The sequence below is a fragment of the Protopterus annectens genome, chromosome 10.part0 (assembly GCF_019279795.1).
Source record: "Protopterus annectens isolate FY-2018-M chromosome 10.part0, PAN1.0, whole genome shotgun sequence".
In the NCBI taxonomy this organism is placed as follows: Eukaryota; Metazoa; Chordata; order Ceratodontiformes; family Protopteridae; genus Protopterus; species Protopterus annectens.
Genome location: NC_056744.1, coordinates 100910375 through 100932988, shown reverse-complemented (window position 1 = coordinate 100932988; position 22614 = coordinate 100910375). Strand labels below are relative to the sequence as shown.

The window sequence follows — 22614 nt, the reverse complement described above, 5'->3', positions numbered from 1 at the left end:
GAGCAAAACCAGACCAAAAAGCAAGAACCAAACGAATTTACCTAGGTTTAGTCTTTAATAAGACTTCTTCAGAATTCCACAATAAACAGAACATGCCGGAGGGATAGATTCCTGTCCCAGAGACTTCCCATACTCTGGAATAAACTACCTATCTATATCAAACAAAGCTCCTCATTAGCACTCTTCAAGAAAAATCTTGATGATTGGATGGGAAATAGGAAATTCACCCCGGGGATCACCTCTGTGGCTCTGCTCGACAGTGGCACAGGAAAATAATTTAGTTGGGTGGCAAAAGCCAGGGTACCTTTTTAGCTGGGCTTGTATAGACCCCAGGGCCAACAACCTAGTAACTACATATGAACCATATCATAGGCTTCAAAACCATGATCTACCAAGAGTGACTGGAAGCACTGTCCCTTTATTCAGTATCTTGCAGGGGGAATCTATGCCTTGGCTGAGATCCAGTTGTCATGGGTCTCTTGTATCTCACAAATACCTTTACCACGGACTTACATATTCACCAGCAAACAAATGAAATGAAATGCACACACAGTGCCCCCCACTTCTGGAACAATCTGCCCCAGCAGATTAAGCAGTGTGATATTTTATCACCCTTCAGATGGGGCCTAGATAACTAGATGGGCATCCACAAACCCTCTCCTGGCTTAAGTGAAAGGGAGTATGGCCTAAGGGTGGGTAGTAAATGGTCATGAGACAATTGCCTTGAAACTCCTGTGAGTACATAATCAAAAGTATCAATTCAACAAGCAAGCTGGCCAACAGAAATTGCAATAATCCCGTCACTGACAAAGCATGCCAAAATGCAACTAGCAAACAGCAGAAACACCATAGAAAGAGCAGGAAAACCATGGCAGTAACAGACAAAAAAAAATCAAGTATGAAACAAAGATAAAATATAAATTCTGCATAAATTTTAAATTTTAAAAGGGAGAGGATAACATAAAAAAACATGTAATTGAATGGTAAATTAGAGTAATCCAAAGGCTGAACATTTATTAATCAAGTTTAAAAAATTCCAACGGCAGCCTAGGGCCACTTCTCAGATGTGAGCATTTATGCAAGGCAAGAAAAATCTAAAAAGGAAGCTTGTAAGCAAAGTATGAGCAAGTTGTTAGGGGCAGTAACCTTTTAGAAGTTGAACTGCCTCAGTCCTGCCATGCTTACTCCTGATGTTTGACAAGGGTGGACTCTTCATCTCAGATGAACTGTGAATTCTGTGAAAATCACACACCTTCATCAGATAAAATCTGAGCTTGTCATTGCATGTCAAGGGTGCGAAGGGCTATCCCTCTCCTTCTGTGAATTTCTGCCCCCCCCAAAAAAGTACTGAGATATTTACACTGGTTCAGAGAAAATTCTGGCACCATTTTCAGAAGGAAAAACTATGCATGATGTTCATTCAACAATGATATAGTGGTGCAGCAGTTAATGTTGTCACCTTACAGCAAGAGGTTCTCCGGTTGGATTCTTGGATGAGTAGCCTTCTGTGTGGAGTCAACATGTCCTCTCTGCGTTTGCGTGGGTTCCCTCCGGGTATTCTAGTTTCCTCTTGCATTCAAAGACATGCATCTACAGCGTTTCTCTCCAGGCCTCCGCTGAAAATAGGCTCTGTCCTAGTTGGACTTTCCCAGTCAACAAATGTTAAATAAATAAACAGGAGTTTTTACTGAGCTGAACTTTCATGAAAAAGTTGTAGTAAACAGACCCATTTACTGGTAACTGCCACGTAAAAGCATAGCTAATGTATCACTGCAGTGCACACATATGACTATATATGGTACATCCCCTTTACTTTTAAAGAAATCAGTAAATACACTTGAAACTTAGGCTGAGTATAAACAAACTATACACACTCTGGCATTCATAAAACACAGTGCACAGATAGCTACCAGCATTGTGCACACAATATTCAGTAGTTTCCAATGGTGCACAATGACTTTTTCTTTTACTGAATGATGCACAGGAGCACCTAGTACCCTGATGCACTCTAAGCACTCATGTGCCTTGGCTGTCAGACAGTGTGTGTAGTGTGACAGTGCTACACAATGCCCTAACATAAGGCAGTTAGGTACTGTACAATCTGCCTTACCAAACAGCTATATGTAGCTTCATGGTAAGGCACACTGTACAGTAAGTAGCTGCCTCACATTGTCAGACTGTAGTCTGCCTTCATGTGTGACTACGAACATAAAGAAATCAGAGTCATTAGGGATGAAAGCAGACCAGGGTTATTACCATGAAGTGGTAATAAGGAGATTTAGCGTTGTATTAATTCCCATTAACTCCCATTTTCAGTGTCACCTACTTTTTAAACATCTAGATAGCTCACACCATTGTGTTTTAACAATAAAGCTCCACTAACTAGGTTCTTGAGCATTTCAAAAGTCATTTCCTGTTCATAGCTTCCTTCCCATACTCTGTTCTGTTCAAATAGCTCTCTTAGATCCATAGTTATTCTGAACATATTAGTACGCACGTTGCAAAATACTTAACGGTTTAGAGTCATACTAATCTAAGACATATTATGCATAAAGTTTTAAGATGATGAAGAGATGAATTGTTGCTAAACAATTTTGGGACTTCTTTACACTGGTCATTTTATTTACTGGCCATTCTTACTCTGGCAGTTTTATCTTGGCGGACTTCATCTGGATACTGCTTTATTTATTATTCTTAGAGTAATCTTTCTTCAAATGGATTTTTTTTGTTGTTGTTTGCCATTTTGTGAGTGCTGTTTTGTTTCACGGCATTTTTTAAATTATTTTGGCCCTTATGCAACAGACCATCGGTGCCCCCCCCTTGATCTCAGAAAATGGTAAGTCACCCCTGATCCTATCAAACTTAATCTGATTCTTTCTTGCATTATCCGAGATGTGACTGAAGCAACCAACCTCAGTACCTCTTTTAAATCTTAAAGATTTTAATACAAAACATTATTGGGCCTCACAGGAATGACAACAACAAAACCTTAGTTGACCTTGGCCTGCAGCTGCTAATACAAGACCCCACCTATCCAAACCTTAAATCAAGTAAACACTCCCTTCCTTTGAAAGATAGAAAATTCCAATTCAATACTCCCAGTGTTACTGAACCCATTAGCATATTCAGGCATCTTGGGTTATGGCTTGACCAAACTAACCAATTAAAATCACACAGACATGCCAAAAAAAAGAAGTTATATTCTTACCGTAACGTACCATCTCTGTTGTCAATTTCATTCTTCTACAACCTGTGGGTCTCGTAACTGACCGCTTCGCAAGCTGAAGATTCAAAGCTCAAACTCCTCCCATCCTACTCATAATGCCTCATTCACCCAGCCTACCTCATCTCTAATTTGCAGAAACCAAGTGTAAATTTAAGTTAAAACAAAAAATGTGTTTATAAATATATGTGCACCAAAGATCAAGCATAGAGATCAGGAGCTCAAGCAGAAACTGTGCTTCCTATGAATATATCCAACAGGTCTCTCATAACCATGGACAGGGGGAAGGAGGGGGGAGGTTGAGGAAGAATTAATATTGACAACACAGATGGAACATAACGATAATAATATAACTTCTTTATCTGATGTTGTCACTTTCATTCTTCCTCAACCTGTGGGACAGAGTCCCCAGCTACAATAACCTAGGGTGGTCCTCACAGAAGGATATTATGGAACACTGCAGAGCCAAAGGCAGTTCTATTGCTGGAGGTAATGTCCAGCTTATAGTGTGCAACAAAGGTATGGGAATTTGACCAAGTTGCAGCTGCACAAATATCATCAATAGACACTCTTGACCAAAAAGCCTGAGAAGTTGCCATGGACCTTGCAGAATGAGCCTTGATTTTGTCTGGTAATGGTCTGTTCTTGGATGAGTAGACAAAGGAAATGCAATCTTTCAACCATTTGGCAAAAGCAGTCTTGGTAACAGCTCGCCCTTTCCTTACATCTGAAAAAGATAAAAACGGCTGTTCTGATTTTCTGCAAGACTTAGTTCTGTCCAGATAAAAACATAATTGTCTATGAACATCCAGAAGGTGGAGCATATACTATCATTTGTTTTGAAAGCTGGGAAAGAAAACAGGAATGTTGACAGACTGATTTATATTATTTTCAGTAGCCACTTTGGGCAAGAAAGATGGGTTGGCACGCAGAGTTACTCTACCTTTGTGAAAGATTAGATAAGGAGGTGTAGAAGAAAGACTTGCAGATCTGAAACTCTTCTTGCTGAGATGACAGCCACCAGAAAAACTGTTTTCCATGAAAGAATTTCAAGTCTATCTTAGCCGCAGGTTCAAAAGGAGAAAGGACTAGAGCTTGTAAAGCCATGTTCAGATCCCAAGGAGGAGTGGGATCCTTAATTGGGGGGCAAAGTAAAAAGGTACCTCTCAGAAACATTTTGCAAAATTTAGACGAACTAGAGATGATGGATTTTCCCTAATATGAAAATTAGAAATAGCTGCTAGCTGGACTTTCGTGGTAGAGTAGCTAGTAAATTTTGGAAAAGGAAAGCCAAGAAATCTAAAACTTTCCAAATGGGAGCAGTAAAAAGATTTATTTGTTCCTGCTGGGCCAATAAGGAAAATCTTTTCCATTTGCTCTTGTAGATTTTCCTAGTAGAAGACTTAGGAGCAGAAATCAACATTTTTCAGACTGGGGATGAAAGCCGGGAATGCCTTACTATGATCGGAATTGGAGAAACCATGTGGTTAATTTCAGTCCTTGGACATTCGGGTGAGTATACCCTGAAGGTTGAGATAGCAGATCTGGAGCCAGTTCCAGAGTCACTGGCAGGCAAATTAGATGAGACTAAAGAAAGGTGAACCACACTTGATGAAGCCAGAAGGGGGCAATGAGGACAACTTTACTCTTTAACCTGTATGTTTTCTGCAGGAATTCAGGAATCGATGGAACTGGAGGAAAAGCATAAAGTAGACCAGGGGGTGCCAACCATGGACTAAAGCATCCCTTGGTGACTGTCGCTGAGGAGGGATCAGGGAAAAGAAACTGCTGCATTTGTTGTTGAAGGGGGACGCGAACAGGTTGCAACAGGGTTGACCCCATTTGAGGAAAATCATATTTGCTACTAACTGATTCAGAGACCATTTGTGAGGCATCAAAAGAACTCTGCTTAGCCTGTCTGCCAGGATGCTGGTGTACCCCAAAATGTGGACTGCAGTAAGCAAAAGACTGGTAGAGATCGCCCATTGCCACATTCCCATCACTTCTCGACACAACGGGTAAGATCTGGTTCCTCCCTGTTTGTTGATGTACCATACTACTGACTGTACCACAATAGTCCCTACAGGAAGAACGCTGTGAAGTACTTGCAACACTAGAAGGACTGCTGTCATCTCTAGGATGTGGATATGCAATTTGGTCTCCTGAGGAGTCCACGTGCCTTGGACCGTCTGACACAGAAAATGCCCCCCCCACCCCCTCTGGGAAGCGTCCATGGTCAGTATGGCTTTGGGAGGGGGAAGAACTAAGGGCCACCCCTGCGTGACCTCTGAGGAATGAACCCAGCAAAGAAGGGAATCTCTGCATACCCATGATAGTGTGATTGGAGGTGTAAGGGATGCCTGTGTAATGACCACTGAAATGCTAGTGTCCATTGCAAGACTCATGTATAGGCGTACTGTGGGTAACAGAGTTATTGTGGCTGCCATCAAGCCCAAAGCCCTGAGCACCAGATTTGCCATGGGAGCTGGAATAGCTAGAATTTGTTTCACATGTAGTTGTAAACTTGTAATCCTGTCTGACGAGAGGTAGGCCTGGGTTGATGTTGTCTTCAGAAGTGCCCCTATAAAGTTTATGATTTGTACTGGTTGCAACTGGGATTTCTGTGTATTGATCATTATGCAGAGAGCTGGAGCTAACTGTAACAGATAATCCCTGGCTTGAATGAGTAGATGTCTGGTTGGAGCAGTTAGGAGCCAGTTGTCCAGATATGGAAACACATGGAATTCCTGCAGCCTGAGATGTACTGCGACAACCACTATGCATTTGGTGAACACCCTGGGGACTGTGGTGAGACTGAATGGAAGCGATCTGAATTGGTAATGGCTGGCTAACAGCCTGAAATGAATGTACTATCTGGAGTGACTGTTCATTCTGATGTGGTAGTATGCATCCTTCAGGTCTATAGAGCACATCCATTCTTCCATTCTCAAAAGAGGTAGAATGGACTGAACCATGAACATTCTGAATTTCGATTTGTTCAGGGGTGTCAGGTCCAGGATCGGCCTTAGGTCCCCTGTCTTTTTTGATACTAAAATGAATCTTGAGTAGATGCCCAATCCTATCTGGTCAGGAGGGAGCTTCTGGATGACTCTTTTTTTGCAGCAATTTTGTAATTTCTTGAGCTATTTTCTCCCTCTGACTGGGTGGAACATCAGGGAGGTGAGTCTTTGGTTTGAGGTTTTCCAAAAAGGGAATGAAATATCCTCTGAATATGATCCTTAACAACCAATGACCATTTGTGTTGGCTGCCCAGGGTTGTGGGTGTAAGGAAAAGCACCTCCCTGATTGCCTCCAGAGGAGGGCAGCTGGATAACCATTCAGGACCGCTGAAAGGATCTGTTTGAGAAAGAATTTTGAGACCCTGAGTTCTGCAGACCCCCTGTGCCACAGGGGCAGCATCTCCCACTGTAAAAGTCTTCCTGAGATTCCTGAAAAGGACCTTGAGATTTCCTGAAACATATTTTTTCCCCCATGCTGGTTCCTGGAGAAGGACCTCTTTGGGTAGAAAAAAGGATTCAGATGCCAGACAAATTCTTCCCATCTTTCTCACTATGGCAGAGTGTGTCTCTGACTGCTGGGCCAAACAAAGACGATCCATTGAAGGGTGCTTTGACAAATGACACCTTAAAAGGTTATGCAAAGTCACACAGCCGCATCCAGGCATGGCGCCTAAAGGTAATGCCCAAACTGGCCTCCCTAGAGGCACCCTTTGCAGTGTGGGAAATTAACCTCATGGCTGCATCCTTAGCAGATATGGACTCTAGGGTAGAGTTAGAGAGTTCTTTGACAAGGTCTCTCTGTAGCCTTGTAAAATGGGATAAGTAAATTAATGCTCATAAGGTGAAGGTGGCCAAAGCATAAACTCTTTTGCCAAACCTGTTCATAGCCCTAGACTTTCTTTTAGTGGGATGGACAGAGGAGCTTTCCTGAGCCAGCTCCTTAGTGGCTGCCGCAACCACCATGGCATCTACTGGAATCCCTTTTGTCCAATGTGTTCTATCTGTAGATGTGCTAAGAATTTTGTTCGCCCTCTTTAGTATGGGCTCCACGGTGTCTGGTTCCTTCTGTGTCCTGGTAGATACAAGGTCAATAAGGGCATCTGCAAGGGGGACACCCAGTAAGTGGATGGGCTGGACCCGAAGGCCTCCAACAGCACTGTTTCCTCTGGGGTTGGGTTTTGGGTAGCCCAACCACCTCTTTGGCAGAATATCTCTAGGATGTCCACAAAGGAAATCAGTGTCAGTAGTGATGAATTCCTGGGGGAATCTAGGTGCTTCCTTTCACACCACCTCTTCTGAGAAACCTCCTCAGTGGGATGCTCCAGGCAGGTGTCAAAAGAAAACTGGGGTTCTACTGATGGGATGGGTTGGAGGCTTCCTAGGGCCAGCTGTCTCCATGGTAGACGAGAGGCCTCAGACACAGGATCTGTGGGGGTGGGGAGCAGTGCAGAAGGAGAAAGAACAGAGGCTCTCCTTGGATGAGAGAGAGCCCTCTCCACCACTTCGAAGGCAGAGGAACTTAGGGTACCTGACAGTCATCCTCCAGAGCCGAAGCTATTGGAATGGACGCCCCGCAACCAGGAACCCTCTGCTTCGAAGGGGGAGTCAGACCTGAGCTGTTGAATGCCAAGAGTCTGAGAGTAAATGATGGGTCCGAAACCTTCTGAGTCAAAGTCAACCTCCCAAACTCAACATCTAGGCTACGGCTCTGAGACAGGCTAGACACCAACGCAGTCGGAGCCAAGCATGTTAGGGAGGCCTTCTGAGATTAAGTCATTACAACTATCAGTTCCAACATCTTGACTCTTGGGACCAATGTACCTGCAAACTCCAAAACTGAAGTTCGGATCAGAGAAGGAGCTACAGGGGGAAAAGGGGAAAGAGTGTTCATGGATCTGGTGGAGGACGGAGCTGGCAAAACCCCCATCTTAATCTGTGCCTGAAGAAACTCCCTCATCAGCCTATCCATGTCATTCTCGGATAAACTACGAGAGAACTTGGTGGATGAGGTCACTGAAGGTGTTCTAAGGCTTTCTGGTAGAGATCTTCCACAAGGGAGATCTCTGCACCAATAAACCCATCTCCAAGGTGGTGAGTGGAGCCCAAAGTGGAGGAGGACAAGGTGGAGACAAAAGGATTCGCTCTGAGGACTTTGATCCATGAATTTTGGTAGCTTTTTTACCATCTTGGAAACAGATGAAGAAGACCTGTCTGGAGAATGTTTCCTAGTTTCCCAGGTCTCCTTGTTGAGCCCCTGTAGTGGAAGAACTACATGAAGTGTTTTTGTCTTGAATTAATTAAAATCTTAAATTTTTTTTTCAGACAGAACAGCTTCAAATGCGTCTCCAAGTCTTAACCTCCTTCTCTGGGATTAAGAAGGATAATAAGTACTTCATTGACTAGAAAAAATGTGCATAATATATGTATGTGTATATATATATATATATATATATATATATATATATATATATATATATATATATACACACACACACACACACACACATTCTCATTGACTCTCTTGAATAAATTACTTTGTAAAATAGGTTGTAACACTGTGATAAAAATGCACTTGTAATGAGTTCGTAAATAGGATTAGACAGAAAATTTTATTATGTAACCTGACTTCAAAACATTCCATCAGTGATCCACGAAATATTGTTTCATCGGCTTTGATAAGATAATATCGAGCTACCATACAGAAGTCCACTGAAATGGTCAGCACAAAAAGAAAGAAGAATCTAAAGGTATGGAGACATGCATGCTGCTATCAAAAAAAAAAAAACTAAGCACTAAACCAATCATCTACAGGTATGGTCATTCTCTGAAGTTGAGAAAAACGAAAGATTGAGATTTTTTTGTTTTAGTTATGTGTACCCTTCTTGAGTTTTTACTACTCTGCTGGAAAGGTTGTTCTCTCAGATTTGCCCATTTCTGAAAATAAATGACTTGCATCCTCTTCCTGTGTTAGGAAAACTGCTAGCCCTTTCTTGCAACTGAAGAGGAAGAATCCGTGGAGACATGCAAGGAACTGCAAATATTATATTTAGTCCTGTGCTAATCTTTAAGCTCATGGGTACAAAAAGCTGCTTCTGGAACAAAAAGAACTGTAGCAGAAATGTGAATAATTCACATACTTGCTAAAATGTTCTCTGACTAAGGTTTCTTTTTAGTAAAGCATCTTGTTTTTTTTTAATTGTAGAAGCCACAAGTGAGTTTATGGAGAAAAATGAAGCATTATATACAACAGTTTATATGTTTATTATGCCTGGTAGAGATGTCTTTCAGTCCTTTGCTGCCTCTATGTTAGTCTTATCTTTGTCATAAGACAGTAGCCTGAACCACTCTTCACACTCTACAGACCCACTGTAATACCTTTCAAACCTTTAACTCCATTAGACATAACAGCAGGTTGTGCAAACAATCTCCCTAAGGACTTTTAAGTTTCCATGTAAAAGGGATAATGCCAAAGTAAGAGTGGACTTATAACCCCAACAAATAATAAAATAAGTCCCTCTCTTTAGACATTTCTTCTAACTACACTCCAAATATTCAGAACTTAATTTAAAGAAAAAGTAAAAATGGCATTTGTATCCAAATATCAAAAACAAAAGATTTAGAATCACTGCTCTTATACATAACAGTTGTAGAATGGCAGAAATGGCAAATACGTTTTTTTTTTTATTTAAATAGTAGTATTATTTAAAAATGTTTTATTTTTTCATTATTTAGCAAGTGTATGACAACTAAAGTTATCTGGCAGAAGAAAAGACACTTCAGAAGTAAAGCGTTAGCCTCACTATTCTCCCTTTTAGATTTCTCTGGGAAGGAATTATTTTCAGAAAATGCATTTAGAATACAATTAACTTACTTAACTTTATTTAGATTACGGTGTTGTTTAGATGACTTCTGATATTTGTTTCACCTTTATAACATTTTCAGAATCAGTGGGGAATGACATAATGCCATGCAGCTAATTTTTATGCAGGACAAGGTCCTTCATTAAAAAAAAAATAATAAAAACAAAAAACTGAACAATAATTAAATAGGAAATAAAAAACCCAATACCTTTACAGTGAAAATGTTCACCGAATCTGTGGCTGTCTATGAAGGACCATTATTACGGGCCAGCAAACATTTTAGAAATTAAAAGCAAACAAAATACACAAAAGAAAGTGTAAAACAAATAAATAAACAAAAAAAATTGTGTGCTGAGATACACTGAACTAAAAACTTTAATAAAACTTTTGATTTAGTGCTTTTGACCCTTATAGAGGTCTTCATCAGAATAAATTCAGATATACTAGTAGCTTTATGTAAACATTTCACAACTGTACTGGTTTCAAGAAATTTGTTTTTTATGTGGCAGATTTCATTTCTGAACATTCAAATGGGAACAGGGATGATGAGCCAGATTAGTTAGAAATGAAATGGAAAATATTAAATACACACATTCTTCCATGTTTGAACGGAGCACTAAATTATAAGTGTGTTTTAAGGAGGAATACAAATCAAAATAGATGTAAATACGTTTAATAGTTGAGGTGTATTTATTAGATCACTGGGTCACATGAAAATATCACATAATTTCTGCATGTGTTTAAAGAGTGTCTGAATTTTGTTATTTTAATTTGATGAATACCTCTGTGTTCAACATATCTCAGCAGACAAGAGATTAAAAGCAGTAAAAAGGTAATAAATAACTGAACAAAACTAAATAATAAAAAATCTGCTCAACAATGGAAAAGATCACAACAACTTTATTAGCCCAGAGTAAGTGCTTTTGTCACAAAAAAGACTTCATCATACTCTCATCTTTAGGTGACAAAAGCTCTTCCTCTGGCCTTGGGCTAATAAAGTTGTTATGTGTTTTTCCACTGTTGAACAGAAATTTTTGTTTTATTAATATGACAAAGTGACATCTGTGGCAAAAAAAAATTACATTACATAAAATAACATCATTTAAGACTAATAAAAAGGAATTTTTTTTACATAGTTTGGCAATTGCAGCTACTATCTACTATGTATACATCAAGAACAAAGGCACGAAACTAAAATCAGTCAAACTAAATCTGACAATACACTAAACGAAGCAAGATAACTGACTTATTTTAAAGCATCCAGAATAAATGCATCAGTAACAGACAAGCTCAGACTTATTTCCATAAAACGTATACCAAGTATGCAGCCCATGCTGTCTTGTAAGTTAAAAAGCATACCTCAGTACCACATAACTCATCATGTCATACTTGAAACAGACATTAAAATAAAAGACAGTCATTTTACTCATATACCACTCAAGGAAGAAGATCCCTGCTTTAATACCTCTTTCCACATAAAAAAACACGTGTTTGTTAATCTCAGAAGTGGCTGATAATTTTGAGACTTTTAACCTAAAAGGGCTGGAATAGGTCCACAAATCTATCTGCTGGCAATCATACCCCTTGGACTGTCCCACATTACTAAATATGAAAAATAAAATAAAGCCAGAATACTGCCGACACTGCTTTATCCAAACTGACACTATGAAGACTATGAAAATGTAATGATTCATTATTAAATACAATTTATGGTTATTTAATGGTACAATTTCCGCATTCTTAGAAGTAGCACATGCAAGCTTTCGGAGCTGCCTGACCTTCTACATCCCCTTTCTGGATTACTTTGATTACAGTTATGTACTGCCAGTATAAAGGGACTAATGTTAGGAACTGCTGCATGGGAAAGAAGACTGGTAAGCCATTAGGAAAGAATTAATGAAACAATATGGCAAACCACTTTGCAGTTGAACAACAAAACAGGACAAATAGTTAGCCAAGGTGTGAAAATCCAGTGTGGAATACTTCAGGTGATTCTTTGCCACCATTATTGTTTTGTCTTACTCAACAGCCTAGGTTCATGGATTCAGTCTGCCTCCAAGAAAATCATCATGTGAAAAAATATCTTATCTACTTTTTGTGAATGACACTGAAACTGTATAGTTCATCAGATAAACACTTGAAAGAGCAACTGCAAGCCCTCTCAGATGAAATAAGAATGTCACTTTATCTTGACAAATGTGCAAAAGCAACATTTGAAAGAAGAAAAACTGAAGATTCCATGAAATATAAAACTTGGGGAGGAATGTGATATAAAAGACCTGGAATAAGGAGTGCATAAATATCTTGGGATAGATGAAGGATCAATGTTACAGCATGAAAAAATTAGAACGAAGCTCAATAAGGAATATTTTAGAAGACTAAAATTAATAGTGAAAACATCTTTCACATCTAGGAGTAAAGTTCAAGTTATAAATCAGCTTGCACTTCCTGTTTTAACTTATAGCTTTGAGGCAAATGATTAGCCACAAAAGGAGTTGGATAAGCTTGGTAAGAATATGAAACTTTCTCCATACCCCACAAAAAGATATGCAATAACCAGTGCTTGCCAAGATTATATCCCTTGGTCTAAAGAAGGCATGGGCCTCCTTGAAATCGACTACACATAGTTTGTGGATTGTGGGATTGAATACGTATTTACTGACAGCATCAGATTCAAAGATATTAAAAGTTCTAAAACATACACATAATATGTCCAAGCTGACCTCCTTGCTTAGGGTAGCAACAGCCTTTAGAAAAAAAAAAACAGGCATGCAAATCCAACCAAACATGGTTGAAAATCAGGTGACAATAGAATGTGCAAAAAAAGAAAGACTACAATGAACAGGATCAGAGAAAAAGATAACACAAATGGAAAGATCACAATTATTGCAAGAAGTATAGATATCTGCTAGAACAGCCGTATTTTGACCAAGATTTGTCATGCAAATTGCTTAGAAGGGGTAAATTTAAACCAAAAGGTTAATATTGGCAGCCAAGACAGTGGATCAAGTACCAGATGGTTTATAAAATCCACAGAAAAAGCAGGAAATACAGACAAATGTAGGTTTTGCTGTATAAAACTAGAAACAGCTACACATCTTGTTACAGGGTGCTATACACTCTTGGCTGAACGTTTGTATACTGAAAGACATAACAATCTGGCAAGGCTGTCGCACTGGAGACTTTGTAAACATTACAACATCAAGGCAGCTGAAAAACATGAACTGCAAAAAATTGTTGAAAATGATGAAGTAATGATTACATGTCATCACCCCTTAGCAGCAGCAGCTAAGAAGGTAGAAGCAAACAAACTGGATATTGTAGTAAAACAGAAAAAAAGACAGATACAGCTTTAATTACTGAAAATACTACACCAAGTGACTATAGTGTGTTATGAACTGAAATACATAAATTTGTGAAATATCAGGACTTGCTTACAGGAACTAGAGCAATGTGGAATAAGGATACATAGATAGTTCCAGTTGTAGTAGGTGCAACTGGGCGAATCAAAAAGAATATTTAAATATATCTAAACATGTTACCAATAAAAGTAACCCCTTATGAAGTGCAAAAAGTGGCGACTCTGGGTACATTACAGGTGCTGAGAAGAGCACTTGTATCAAATGTCAAAGAGTCAAGCAAAACTGATTTCATGAACTTTAGTTATGCCCTGACGAAGGAATGAGACCCATTTCCATAAAGGTGTGTAAAAACCTAAGTAGTGGGAGAAATTAAGCTAGAACAATACACTAAAACAAAAAAGAGATGCTAGATAATGTAGGATCACATATGGCACTGTACTGAAACTAGAAGCATAACTGTCTCAGAAGATAGTCAATCTAGCCATTTACTTTAAGTACCGTTATGAAGAAGCATATCAGGTACAGGTTAAGTGCTATGAGAAATGGGCTAGGAAGGGACTTCCTGTCATAACAGAGATGGCACGCTTAGCTTTACACTATGAGTGCTACATATGAAGAGTGATGAGGATGGTTAACTGCTTAGAATATACAGTGACCTTTACACTCACGCTAATGTGAAAGCCTTTATCATTGTGATATAGGTGGTGACAACAAATTCCTTTTTAATGTCAGGCCAAAAGATATCTCCTAGAAGAAATGATAAATGACCTCTAAGCAGTCATCAGAAATGCTGAGTCAGCTAATGTAAGTTTGTAAAGAAAACAGCAGGAAAGAAGTGGGAAAAAAAGTTATGGTCTTACCATAATGTTCCATCTATGTTGTTGATCTTCCTTCATTCATGATGGATGGGTCTCAGTTCTGTCCTTGGAACTGACTTGGTCAATATAACAAACTTACACCAGCCAAAAACTCTCGAGCTAAGGTTACGCATAGTGGCCCCTTCTAATCTCCTCAGATCGAGTTTGCCCATAAAGATAATAAAGTGGAGGTTTTGTCTGAGCAAATGCCCTAACATATGACCAAATCCAAACCTCCAGGAGTCTTTCAGAGGGGATTGGTGGGTAGGATGTTATGAATGAATTAAGCTCAACAACACAGATGGAACGTTATGGTAAGAACATAACTTCTTTATCTGATGTTAATCTTCATTCATTCATGACAGATGGGACAGAGTCCCTAGCTACTTTATGTCCTGGGAGACCCTATGGAAGGATATTCCTGAGCACCACTGAGCCAAAGGATGTTCTCCCCCTGGAGACCAAATCCAATTTGTAATGAGTGATAAAGGTATGAAGGGCAGCCCAAGTGGCTGCTGTGCAAATGTCATCCATATAAATTCTTGAATGAAAAGCCCCCGAAGGAGCAACTGATTTGGTTGAATGTGCCTTGATTTTAGTAGTTAAAAGTATCTGGTTTTGCTGATAGACAAAAGAAATGCAGTCTCTCAGCCATTTTGACAAAGTGACTTTGGAAACTGAATTTTCTAACTTGAGTCCTGAAAAGGACAGGAACATTGGTCAGATTTAAGGAAAGACTTAGTCCTAAGTAGAAACATAGTTGTCTATGTACATCTAATAAATGCAAACAATATTCTCCTTTATTAGAAAAGTTTGTGAAGTAAACTGGCACGTTGATGGTTTGATTAATATTTAACTCCGAGAAAACCTTGGGTAGAAGAGAGGGCTCAAGCTCAATGCCAAGAAATGTATAGTTATCCCCTTTGGGAAAAAACATGTACCTGTGAATTACCATATAGGTGGCAGTACACTAAACACCGAAAGTGTGATAAAAGACTTAGGGACACAGGCAGACAGTGGCCTCAACTTCGATAACCACATCACCACAACACTCAGGAAATCCTTCTATGTGGCATACCTCACCATTAAGGGCTTTTCATCCAGAAAAAAGAGGTCATTGTCCCACTGTACACATCCCTCATTAGACCCATTATAGAATACAACACCCCATTTGGTATGTACCTCTCAAGACATCTGCAACAACTGGAAAGGCAGCGGAAATACCTCACAAAAAAAATCACAGGCCTAAAGCAGATGCCCTATGCTGACCATCTAAAAAAACTGCAGCTATACTCTGTCGCATATAATCTACTCAGGCGATTTCTGCTTAACATACAAGGCCATGTCAAACCCAGAGCTGTTGGACATGCTACACTTCAAGAAATCCTAATCCCTCAGAGCCATATGCTCCAGGGATCTAAATCTTGTCATCACAATGAACAAAACATGCTGGAGGGATAGGTTCCTTATCCAGAAACTCTCCCATACTCTGGAATAGACTGCTCATACATGTCAAGCAGAGCGCCTCTTTGGCCCTCTTCAAAAGGAACCTTGATGATTGGATGGGAGATAGGAAATTCACCCTGGGGATTATGTTAATCACCCTGCTAGACAGGGGTCCAGGGAAATAAATATTGTGGGAAGAAATAGCCAGGGAATTGTTATGGCTCGGATTGTATAGGCCCTAGGGCCGTTAGCCAAGTGCCAGCCTATGAGATACCTTCTCTTTGTGGAAAACTATGTACGGGAGTTTTACATACAAGGCCTACAATTCTGATAGTCTCCTAGACGAGGTAATGGCTACCAAGGATAAACTCTTCCAAGACAAGAATTTTATATCGCAAGTGGCAGCTGGCTCAAAGAGATGACGAGTCAAAGTTTGTAGGACCAGCGTCAAATTCCAAGGTTCAATGGGCTCTTTGAAGGGTGGGTTTATAAGCATGACTCCTTTCCAAATGGTTTTACAGAGATGGTGAGATATTCGTGAGGAATCTTGGAAACCATTATGGAAGTCTGAGATAGCTGCTAAATGGACCCTGATCGCAGAAGCTAAAGCTCAAGAATGGAGTAAGGTTGATAAATACTCCAACACTAAACTAACAGGAGCTAGAAAGGGGTCTAGTCCAGTCTCCCAAGACCAAAACACAAATCTGTCCCATTTGCTATGATAAATTTTTCTGGTGGACAGTTTATGGGAAGCCAGAAGTATTTTTGTACAGGGGAAGAAAGGTTGTTTTGCCTGGCAATTACCGGAAGTGGAGGTATCAAGCTGTCAGCTTGAGGCTCGATAGGTTTGGATGGATCTGCCCCTGTGGGTGTGACAGTAACCCTGGAGTTAGATCCAGACTCCACGGCGGTGAACCAGATGAGGCCAAAGGAAGGAGAACCAGATCTGTCGGGGCCAATAGGGTGCAATGAAGATTACTTTGCTTCTCAACCGAAGAGCTTTCTTTAGAAATAGTGGGATCAGAGGGAAGGCATAAAGCAGTCCCAGGAGCCAATTGTGTACTAGAACGTCCCTAGGGGACACCCCCTGAGGGGGGATTAGTGCAAAGTAGCTGCTGCATTTGTGGTTGGTGAAAATCACTGTCACCACTTTGGAATTGAGAGATCACTCGTGAGGTAAGAGAATGCATTTGCTCAGTTTGTCCACAATCACATTGGAGCTCCTGGGATTGTGCATTGCCACCAGAAAGCAGTTGGTGGCTACTGCCCATTGCCATACTCACATGGCTTCCCAACACAATGGGAAGAACCTGGTTCCCCCCTGTTTGCTGATATACCAGGACACTGGCATGTTGTCTGACTGAATAGCAATTGTCCCCGATGGGAGGGCAGATTGTAATGCTTGCAACGTCAGAAACACCTCCCCCAGTTCTGGAAGTTGATTTGCAAGTTGACGTCTAAGGGGGACCAGGTGCCTTGGACTGTCTTTCCCTGAAAATGCCCCCCATCCATCAGGGATGCATCCATGGTCACTACGGCCATGGGATGAGAGGGTGAGAAGGGACAACTCCCTAGTTCCATTTCTGGCTTCATCCACCAATTCAGATCTTGCTTACAGGGGTTGGTTATGCGGATTGCGTGGGACACAGGGTGTGTTAATGAGGACCACTGTGAGGCTAGGAGCTACTGTAGTACCCTCATATGTAGTCTTGCTGGGGGGAACTACAGTAATCACTGCTGCCATTGATCCTAGCAGTTGAAGGACTAAACAAGCTGGGACTTTGTCCTGAGAGAGTATCACTTGGAGTTAAGATCTTAGTTTGTGAAGCCTGTGATGAAGGAGGGTAATAATGCAAGTCCTCGTGTCGAATGCTGCTCCTATAAATTCTAGGCTTTGAGTAGGTACTACTTGTGACTTCTCTTCATTTAAAGATATTCATAGGAGTTGTGCTGGCTGTAGGGTGTAATGCATGACAAGAAGCAGTAGATGCTTGGAGGGGGCGGTAAGGAACCAATCGTCTAAATGTGGAAACACCTGGAATCCTTGCAGAGTCACGTGAGCTGTTACTACTGCCATACATTTGGTGAACACTCTGGGGGCTGTGGAGGGACCAAGGGGCAGCGCTCAAAATTGGTAATAATTGGCTCCCAGCCAGAAGTGGAGATATCTTCTGGAAAGTTTGTCCATTTTTATATGGTAATACTCATCCTGGAGATCTATTGAGCACATCCATTTTTCCAGAAACAGCAGAACAGACTGAACCATGACCATCTGGAATTTGGTCTGTTTGACTAATTTGTTCAGGATGCTGAGGTCCAGGATTGGCCTCCAGTCCCCTGTTGTTTTTGGCACTAAAAAGAATCTTGAGTAGAATCCGGTTTCTGTCTGGTCTGGTGGGACTGTTTGGATGACTCTTTTTGAGCAGCTTTCAAATTTCTTGTGCTGCGATGTCCCTCTGACTGGGTGGAACATCGGGGATGCTCCTTTGTGGTATTGGGTAAAGACTGAAGGGGATGTGGTAACCTCTGGTAATTATTGTTTGCATCCAGGAGTCTGATGTTATTGAATATCAGGCTAAGGGATGCAGAGAATTGTCCCCTGACTGTTAACAGAGCAAGCAATCGAGCCACTCTTCAGGAGCGCTAGTAGGGCTGCCCAGAAAAGGAATCTTTGGACCCCTGATTATGCGGACCCCCCCCCTCTGCAATGGGGGGGGGGCATCTTCCTGATGAGTTCCCCCCTCTGCCCTGGGAGGGAAAACTCACCATGTGTGTCACAGAAAGGCCCTTGGGATTTCCTGAACCACATTCTCCCACTTCCCTGATTCTTAGTATAGGATTGTTGGGAAGTGGAAAAATGTACACCCACAGCAAACAGGGTCTTTCCGTCCTTCTCACACCTGGCTAGCGTGTCTAACTTTAGGATCAAAGAGAGAAGTAGCATCAATGGGAGCGTTGATGAAGGAAGACTTGAAAAAGTCCACAAAGTCAAACAAGTGTGTCCAGGCGTGACGTCTCATGACAACACCTGTACTCACTGCCCTGGCTGTCCCTTCAGTTGTATGCGCAATCAACCGCATGGACGAGTTGGATATGGATTCCAGAGTGGCAAGCTGTGAAGAACTTTGTCACATACCTCATCAGAGTTCTGTAATCAGGTCCCTTTGGAGATGGGTAAAATGTGCCAAGTAATTCAACGACCGGATGGCAAAGGTCATTAAAGCATAAACCCACTCCCCAGTCTGTTCATCGTTCGAGACTCCCTGTTTGGAGGATGAACAGTAGGACTCACGTCTGCAAGTTATTTCTTGGTAGCTGCCGCTATCACTATAGCATCTACTACCAAGCCTTTGGACCAATGGGGCTGATCCTCAGGGGGGTATTTTGTCTGGTCTCTGGGGGCTTGGCTCAATGGTGTCAGGGGCATTCCAGGCGCCCTGCACAATCACATTTACCTAGTCATCTGCAAGCAGGGTCACCCAGGAAGTAGAGGGTCAGACATGGAAAGCCTGCAAGAAAACAGATTCCTCTGAGGAAGGGTTGGTGGACTTCCAATCACCCCTCTGTTTCAAGATCTCCAGTATGCCTCCAAAGGAGAAGTCTTAAGGAGGTGACCATGGGGACCCTTCCCCCTCATCGTAATCTGTATCTTTGGTGAGGGGATTCTTCTGGAGAATCAACATGCTTCCTCTTGCATGATTTCTTACGACGTGGCTCCTCAGGGGAAAGATCTAAAGAGGACTCCAAAGAGAGGGTGCCCTGCAGTAGGGTGTCTTGCCGCTCTCATGCCTGATGTCCTGAAAACAAAAATTGCTAAAATTACTTCGACACCTGTGTAGGCACCACAGTCAAAAACTCCATCCATGAGGCCCAACAATCCTATACAGGGGACTGTGTCAGCTGTGAACCAGAGGACATGTATATATGGTATTCCAGTACCGAGGGAAGACAACTCTAAGCTTTCTGAGGTAAGTGCCCTCTCCATAACCTGGAAGGTAGCCCACCTGAAGAGGGATGGGAGCCCAGAACTGAGAGACAACCAAGGAAACAGGGGTCGCATCTTGCTCTGACGAGCCCAGCTCCAGGTAAGAGGCCACGAGAGGACTCAGAGCTGTTAAAACAGCTAGAACCGTAGATGGCACCATAGAAAAAACTGGTGCCATACTAGGGATCAAAGTGCTGACAGATCAGTCATAGTCCCGAGGGTGGGTCAGCTCCGACTGAGCCATAGTCCACAGGGTAGGCTCCAGAACCAAGGTAAGGTCTACCTATGGAACCGAAGAGGTTGGCACTGAGGTAGGCAGCGGCATCAATGGCTCCAAGACCTTTGGGGAAGTTGAAGGAAGAATTTAGTTGGAGTCTGTGGAGAAAAACCTTTGGCTCTGGGTGGGAGGGAGATCCTAGAAGGGGTTGGGATGCCTCTGGCCACTAGGAGCTGGTCCACGAGTCTCACTACGTTGAGCTCCAAAAGACTCCTGGTGCAACCAGTTGACATCCCGGATGGGGATTCAGGCCGATCTAGGAATGGACTTAATTGCTGCCCAACAAAGGAGTCAACTGATGGAGAATAACTGGTTCTGGCTAGTGTGTCGACTTTCGGCACCATGGTCGAAGAACCGTAAAGTTGCGATGGGGGGAATGACTGGTTTTAATGGGGACACTATTTTTGGTGCCAAGAGGGTCTGTGGTACTGTGGAAAGGATCAGTACCATGGGAGAAGAAGTCATTGCCGGTTTTGTGGTCAAGGATGGCACATGGACAGAGTTTTTGACTCTGGTGCCTACACAGGTGTCGAAGTAATTTTAGCAATTTTTGTTTTCAGTTCTGTATGAACCTGAGTCTTAGTAGTTTTCAATTCCTGCATATGAAGAGATGAAAGTACTGACTGGCTCCTCTTCTTTGAAATTTTTATGAGGGGTTGAAACCTCCACTCATGGTAAAGCCTCCAAGAAAGGGGTTTTTAAAAGACCCTTCAGGATTAGCTTATTCTTGCATTTGGTTAAAGTGTGGGCACTAAAGCCCTTGCATAGCTCGCACAGGGGATGAAATCTTAAGTGTGGTACTTCGAGGCAATAGACATAGGAGAGATGGCCATCAGAGTTGGACATCTTCCTGCCATACTTGTCACATTGTTTGAAACCAGCAGTGTCCTTTTTATCCGGCATTACTACCACTATCCAAACAACAATGAACCAATGCTAATGAAAAGCAGAAGTTTAACAGTACAGAGAAATATTGTCAATGACAGTCACAAACACGCACGCACACACACACACATACAAAGAAAGGAATTTTTTTTTTTTAACAATGGTAAAGGAAGAAAATACTCAAAGGGGTAAAGGAAAGGAAAGAAGAATACCAATGACGATATATACAAATTACCAAAGGGTAAGGAAAAGGGAGGGAGCTGTACCAACGATGGTACTAAGAAATATTAGTGAAGGTAAAAAGGAAGGGAATTTTCACTCACGCCAGTAGTAAAGTATCACAAAGTATAAACGACTAAGAATAGAGGAGTTATAAGCAATTACAAAGAAACAAAGGTCAATATTTAGTGAAAAAAAAAAACACTTAGCTTGAGAGCTGGCCTGACACGTCTTGAAACTCTATGTTGCAAACGTGATCTGAGGAGATTAGGAGAGGGGCACTATGGGTAACCTCAGCTTGAGAGTTTTTGGCTGGCACGAGCTTGTTATATTGGCCAAGTTGGTTCACAGGACAGAACCAATGCCCATCTGTCATGAATGAATGAAGATTAACAACATCAGATCCATGGTTAGGTATGCACAGCCTGAACGCTCTGACACACAACTTTAGTAAAGTATTACATATTGCCTCATCACTGCATACCACAATAAAACAACGCCTGTGCAATTTGCTCATCAATGATACCTCACCTTGGTTGCTCGGTTGGCAATGGGTCCTGGGGTGCTGTTGCTGAGCAATTGAAGATGAGGCTGAGTGACTGTGAAAATCTGTTCATGTGACAGCAGGTCTGAGCAAATCAGCGAAGAAATGGCACTCATCATTCTCTGTGATGACAAAAACAGTTAAATATCAATTATATAAACATTTGGTACTTCAAAGACACTCATCATTCAATCATTCAGCGAGATAATCTTTTTTTCTGCAACAAAGCATATTTGGCACTTTAAAAACATTTACTCACTCAGTGAGATGATACTGTATTTTTATAGCAACAAAACATTCTAGTCTAAAGAATCATCTGTGAATATAAAATATATTTAAGTATTCCAGAGATGTCCTTCAAGGATGCATCTGCAGTCCTTACAAATGGGTTGTCCTGTCGTCAGGCAGCCCTTCGGTCGGCCGGATTCCAAAGTCTGGGTCTGGCTTCGGCTGGTGTCGCACTTCACCCGACGTCATTGCTGCAGTTATTCGGGTATAAAGGCATCAGCCGACGCCATTTTCCCCAGTCTTTCTTGCCGCATGGCGCCCGAAGCAGAAGCTGTTCGCAAGTGCCGGTCGGTCAGAACCAGAGATTACTACTACCGAATACTTCTACTACTACCGAAGACTTCTAAAAGCTAAGTACCCCGTTGGGGACTCTTTCTTGCCTCAGCCGATGTCAGAAAAAGTGAATAACTGTTTAACTTGTGGGAAACAAATGCCTCATAAAGATTTCCACTCTTACTGCTTACCTTGTTTAGGCCCAGACCACGACGTAGCAGCTTGTCTAGCCTGTGCTTCTTTTAACCGACGGACGCTTAGACGTCGGTCGGAATTTGCTGAGCAGTTTTTTGGCTCCGATTTTGCTTATATTATGCCGTCGGATCCTCCGACTTCACAAATATCCAAAAAACGCAAGGAAAAGGACCGACACTC

General features: G+C 41.6%; 1 protein-coding gene across 2 annotated transcripts in view; it reads right to left on the bottom strand.

Moving 5' to 3' along the window:
• Window positions 1-22614, bottom strand: part of TEPSIN (TEPSIN adaptor related protein complex 4 accessory protein) — a 599267-nt gene that overhangs the window by 25163 nt on the left and 551490 nt on the right. For both annotated transcript variants that reach the window (XM_044085070.1, XM_044085071.1), the window contains one exon: window positions 21666-21800. In XM_044085070.1, the coding sequence (XP_043941005.1) occupies window positions 21666-21800 (135 nt within the window). The remainder of the gene's footprint in view (window positions 1-21665; window positions 21801-22614) is intronic.